Source organism: Gymnogyps californianus, chromosome Z (genome assembly GCF_018139145.2).
Source record: "Gymnogyps californianus isolate 813 chromosome Z, ASM1813914v2, whole genome shotgun sequence".
NCBI lineage: Eukaryota > Metazoa > Chordata > Aves > Accipitriformes > Cathartidae > Gymnogyps > Gymnogyps californianus.
Genome location: NC_059500.1, coordinates 7,481,267 through 7,487,266, shown reverse-complemented (window position 1 = coordinate 7,487,266; position 6,000 = coordinate 7,481,267). Strand labels below are relative to the sequence as shown.

The following is a 6,000-nucleotide window of genomic DNA, read 5'->3' as shown; positions in this document are numbered from 1 at the left end:
TCACTCAAAGAACCGAAAAGGCGAAAACTATCGGGAAACCAAGCGCAAGCCCCAAACCACCCAGCGGCTCCCGCCCCGTCCCGTCCAGCCCAAAGCGCATGGCTGCCTGCAGGTGCCCCATCCGACACCCCTCCCCATCCCCATCCCCGGGGCCGGGCCGTGCCTCCCGTCCCCCCCCCCGTCGGGCGGGAGGCGGCCCCGCCGCCGGGCGGAGGGAGGGACCGGGGCGCTGCGGCGGCGACTTTGCTCTTTAAATCGCTCTCCAAAGCGGCTTACGGCTGATCCCTCCACGTCACGCCGGAGTTGCCCGGGGGGCAGCTCGCCGCCGCTGCCGCCCGCTCTCCTCCCGCGGGGCGTCGAGGAGGAGGCGGTGCAGGGAGGCGAGGCGGGGCGGGCGGCGGCGGCGGGGGTGGGGGGAACGGAGGGGGAGCGGAGGGCGGGTGGGGGGGGTGGCGGGGGATGCCGCGGCGGGTTTAGCGGCAGCCGCCCCCGGGGGGCGGGCGGAGCTCGGGGCGCGGGGGGGGGGGGGGGGGCGGGTGGCGCCCGTCGGTGCGTGCCGGCGCCCATGAAGCGCTGCCGCGGCGCGGCACAGCCGGTGCCGGCGCGCTGAGCGGCCGCGGAGGCTGCCCTACGGCGGGGCGGCCGCAAGCTGCCGGCCACCATGCAGAAGAGCGTGCGGTACAACGAGGGGCACGCCCTGTACCTAGCGCTGCTGGCCCGCAAGGAAGGCACCAAGCGGGGCTACCTGAGCAAGAAGACGGCGGAGACCAACCGCTGGCACGAGAAGTGGTTCGCCCTCTACCAAAACGTGCTCTTCTACTTCGAGGGCGAGCAGAGCGCCCGGCCCGCCGGCATGTACATGCTGGAGGGTTGCAACTGCGAGAGGGTGCCGGCCCCCAAGGCCTGCGCCGCCGGCAGCGCCAAGGATGCTGCGCTGGACAAGCAGGTACCGCCGCGCCCTCGGGCAGCGGCGGGAGCGCCCGCCGCGGGCTCGGCTGAGGGGCGGGAGGGAGGCAGGCAGGCAGGCACCAGGCAGGCAGGCAGGAGCGGGGGAGGAGGGCGGGCAGGGAGGGCCCCGGCGCGGCGCTCCCGCGGTGCGAGGGGAGAGCGGGGCGCTGCCGGAGCCCCGGCCGTCGGGGCGCTCGGGCCGCCTCCCCTCGCATCCCTCGGGGAGGATGACGGTGGCCGCCCCCGGTCCCCAGGCCCCGGCGGGGAGGTCCGTGCCACTCCCGGAGGGCTCGAAAGAGCGGCAGCCGCTCAGAAAGTGGCAAGGCCAGTGGCTTTCCCATCCCATCTAATGACTCTTCTTCCTCCTTGGCTCTTTTTTTTTTTCCCCAGTGTCTGCACGCCTTCTTTCAGTAGGGTACCCGGAGAGTAGCATCTCACAAACTAGGTGTTTAGTCATCTTGATGCCAACGCTTCTCCGATACAGCTACACTTTTTCAGCCAAACTCAGCAAATAGAGGGTGCGAGGGGCCAAAGTATCAAAACAGCACAGGGGGACTCTTAAGGAGTCACTGAGCCTGTCCCTGGGCAGCTGTGGGGCTGCTGCCTCTCTCAGCGATGCTGTGAGGGGTAACAGGCTCTCAGCTTTTCCTTGGGAACCCCTCCGTGAGCGGGGCCGGTGGCTGGGAGGCGAGGGTGAGCGTGTGCCCTGATTTACAGCCTGCGCCATTCAGCAGAAGTCAGCGGGTTCTTTGCCAGGCAGGTGTTGTGAAGCTGATCGTGCTTGCAGTAGAAATGGTGGCGCAATACTCGAGCCAGATCTTGCGTGGCTTTCATCGGACGAAGAACGCTAAAGGCTTTGGTGGGATTCATTCCTGTGAGAGTTGACGGTTCATAACGCATGAACGGTCAAATTCCCCCATCAGAAAGCTGATCAGTTTGATGTGCATGTGTCGAACAGGCGAGTGGTTAAATACGATCTGTGTATTACAGGAATGTGAACAAAAGGACACTGTAGTTGTTCAGCGTAGACAGAGATCTTAGCTGCACGCCTCTTACTACCTTATGTGAATTCTTGATCTAACTTGCTGCCTGGTTGAAATTTGTTTGAATCTGCATCTGACATGCCCTAGTGCCTTTCTCCCTGAATAGGAGAAACCAAACAGGTGTCAAACTGGTTTGGAAAAGTTTGGGTGGCTCTAAGGAGGGTGGTTTTGAGCTGGCTTCAGGCGTTTCCTGCTGATTGTGAGAAAGGGACACAGACCTAAGTCAGCTCCTGAAAACTGGCACATCTGCGTGCTGTGCTAGTGTGGTAACTTTGCGAGGAGAGCTCAGAACCTTGTTTTATGTATGTGCTTTTTTCCCATTTAGAACAAATCCTTGTGTGCCTAAGCAGTGTTTGAGATGCTACATAGTTAAGCGAGTGAACTTTGGGAAGTTGGGATGGTTGTAGTTATGTCATATTTGTCCGTCACATTCTTGCTTGTTGCTTTGAGGCATGTTTTTATAGGCATTGATAAACGAAATACTGGAGGATTCCCTAGATGAAATTAAACATGAATATTTCCCTGTCTGTTTTACATTGGCTTAGTACACCTGTTTATCGGTAGTGTTGTTACACTACAGCTTGACTAAGAGAACTGTGTGAAAACAATGCCTTTCCATGTCTTCTCCTGGGATCTTAAGTTGTGCTTTTATAGTGATGAATGTCTGAGTTGTTTGTAGTTACATTTAGTGGTGCAGAGACAAAATAATTACAGGGGATGAAGCTGAATTTTGCATTGCTTTAAACGTCAGCTGTGTTCACGTTTTTAACAACAGCAGACAGCTACTAAAGAGGCAGAAGAACATTTCCTTTTTTTTTCATGGGATCCTGGTTTGAATTTTCAAGGCAGACCATCAGAAAATATCTTTTTCCCGTTCACCTTTTGCTAGATGCAGAATAAAGCTTTTGAGTGTTAGTAGTTTTTACAGATGTTTACTCATTAAAGTGCACCCTTGTTTTTATATTCATATAGACACAAACCTTTGTTAAGTTGTACAGGAAACTCCCTCACCGACTAAAACTGATCAATCACAAGAAAAAAGAGAAATATTTGAAAATTAAACAGTCCTTTTATTCAGAAAATGTGCTCATATTCTTGCAGGTGTAAAGTAATAAACTGTGAACCTTCACTTTATTAAGAGAGGAAGACAAAGTTATTTTAATCAGGTGATAATGAAAACTCAGTGTTGTACATGTTAACTACTGGCAGTGTAAAAATACTGCCTAGATTTAATTTGCTTTGATTTAACCACGCAAATGTGTTAATGGAATGAAAAAAACGAGAAGCCCTATGCCAGTTTTTGAAGAACCAGATCTCTCTTCTCCAAAAGACAGAGAAGAAAAAAATAATCTTTTTTAGTTTGGGTTTTATTTACCTAGGTAATTTAGACATTAGAGTGATATGTGCTATAGAATTACACAAATGAGGGAGAGAGAGGAAGAAGAATTAATCACACAAGAGAACTTCATCAGCATCCTTTAGTGGGTATTTGAAAAAGCAATGCATTTTCTTTAAGTTATGTAACTGAAGATTATGGAAAATGCATGCAGAACAAATTGGTTTTGTTTTCCTTAGTTTGTAGATCCTTTCAATTTTAGTTTTAGTTGTTTAAGGATTGCTTGTCAAGTCATACGCCAGGTAAGAACTGTGCTGAGAAGTTGTTAGAGTTCAGTGGGGAGAGTGTCGGAGCTGTACTTCCCTACACAGGAGACCGTATTTCGATCAACAGATGTGTTTAGGTTTGGGTATCTATGTGCCAACAAGCCTAGCAGCTGAATGATTTCACATTTAACCACTACTGGTGCTGTTATGCCCTTCCAGCAGACCATCATGAGGGGACATTAAAGTATTATAGGAACCATACCACCGTTTTGTGGAAGATGCCAAATGCCTTTCTAAGATTTGCTGTAACAGTAAAGTATTAAGAGCTTGAAAAAAAATTGCAATGACAGAATGCGCTTTTTTTGTCTTTTCCATTAAGATATTATTTTTTTTTTCTTTCAGGAGGATATTTGCTTTAAAGCAATTTCTTTTAAAAGTACAGTACCTTTCTTAACAAACTGCATAATGCATGAATCAGTTGATATTCTGGGAATATGGGATCAAATTGAGTATGTTGCAGATATTAAATTATTTGTAGAGGGAGTTTTTATTTTTAAAGAAAAGTGTTTTGATCTCCCTCAGACTTTAGAAGAGTTTTTGTAAATGCCAAACAGGTGTTGCTATCCACTCTAATTTCACATTTCACAAAAAAGACAGATTTATTGAAAGAACAACAATGTGGAAGAAGGTGAGTTTCAAAACAGCAAATTAGGACATGAAAATACTACATGTGAAGAGGTTAAATTCTCGTATTAGTTAAACTGCTGCTTCCCGCAGGAACCGTAGGCTGTAAACAAGTGCAGCTCCCAACAAGTCCTCCACTGTGACAAAGACAGACTTGATGAGAATGAATTTCAGCTTTTGTTTCAAAAACTCTGGAAAGGGAATGGCTGTGTCTCAGTGAGTGCCTAGTCTCTTTCAAAAGTAAAGTAAAATGCCTAAAAATTATGCTTTCTGCAGTGTTTCATAGGAGACTGGCACTTGTTATCCAGCAAGTTCACAGATTTTTTTTTTTAAAGACTGTTGGAAGCAAATGAATAGAGGAATGTAATTATTGTTATTGTTGTTGTTGTTACTATTATTATTATTATTATCATTATTATTATTATTGTCTGCACTGGAAGGTGTATATGTTTAGTTTCTTTCATAACTGTGGCTTGAAGACATGGAAATGTTCTGATATAGTTATTAATAACTGTCTTAGTGTATTTAAGCTTGTAAATGTTATACGATTTGAGCAGAGACTATTCTTTGTATCTTGCCTGCAATAATCTTCCTCCCACTTAGCAAAATTAAATGCAGTATTAAGTCCATGTCCCCACAGATTAACAGAATCCAATTATTTGAATTTTTTCTGCTTACTGTAGCTCTGTATTTATTTTATAAAGGACATGGTGATTTTGTGGTGTTTGAAACCTCTCTATTTTACATACATTCCTTGAAGTGATAAGGCAGGCATATGCCACCAACAGCTTTTGCTGTACCTCTCTGCTAATTTAGTGTATATAAAACCTAGCAACAGCACTTAAAGGTCATTTTTTTCTGAAGATGTAGTGAATTAAAAGTTAATCTCTTTACTTTTATTGGGCAAGAAACCCCTATGTTGTTCAGCATCCTATGTCTGTTATATGTAGTATATGGCTGAGGAGTGGTGTTATCTTTTTGGCAACATAGCTTGCCACCTTCAGGTGTAGTATTGTCCCTAAATCTTACTGCTTGCATGTGGGCAAGTAACTCCCTGGGATGCTCCAGTGCAAAGGTCCACCAGAGATGCCCATGTTTTAGAAATTTCCTGCAGCATTTAAAAAATAATAGATGAATTTGTTTTCTCAGTATCCGAGAAGAAAAAATTTTGTTGGATTTTTTTTTTCCTCCAAACTTTTTCTTTTTTTTTTTTTGATGGACTACCTTCAATAGAAGGAGTTAATTAGAAAAGATGGCCAGTGGAAAAGTTTTAAGATACTAGTGCTATTGAGATTAGCGTTTTTGTAAGACGTTCTCATCAAAGTCTCTAAGCGGTTCTTGCATGAAGACAACTTTGGGGTAACTAGCTCTTGTTTACTTTTGCGGGTAATCCCAGTCCCCTGGCCGTTGTTCAGTCAGTGTCGTGAGACGATGCAGTTTGTGGGCACATTCAACAAATACATTGGTTCAAACCATTTTGATACGCATTTAAGGAGTAACTGAAAAACGAGTCACTGACATTGCGCTTAAGGCAAGCTGCATTGAAGTGGTTGCCTCTGGCTCTTCGTGCAGAACTGTAAAGTGAATTTACAGCATGCTTTCTGGCCTAAGGCAACAAGCGATAAATAAACAGAAAAGTATAACCCTTGTGATCTCCCCAGGGACTGAACTATTTGATAAATGTTTTGTGTTTACCTGCTTGCTTAGTAATGAGCACATTTCG

The 6,000-nt window shown here is 46.7% G+C and overlaps 1 protein-coding gene across 1 annotated transcript in view; it reads left to right on the top strand.

Annotated features, from left to right (window-relative positions):
- Window positions 1-661: 661 nt before the first annotated feature.
- RASGRF2 (Ras protein specific guanine nucleotide releasing factor 2) overlaps window positions 662-6,000 on the top strand; it is a 132,021-nt gene continuing 126,682 nt past the window's right edge. The window contains exon 1 of the mRNA XM_050912627.1: window positions 662-946. Within this exon, the coding sequence (XP_050768584.1) occupies window positions 662-946 (285 nt within the window). The remainder of the gene's footprint in view (window positions 947-6,000) is intronic.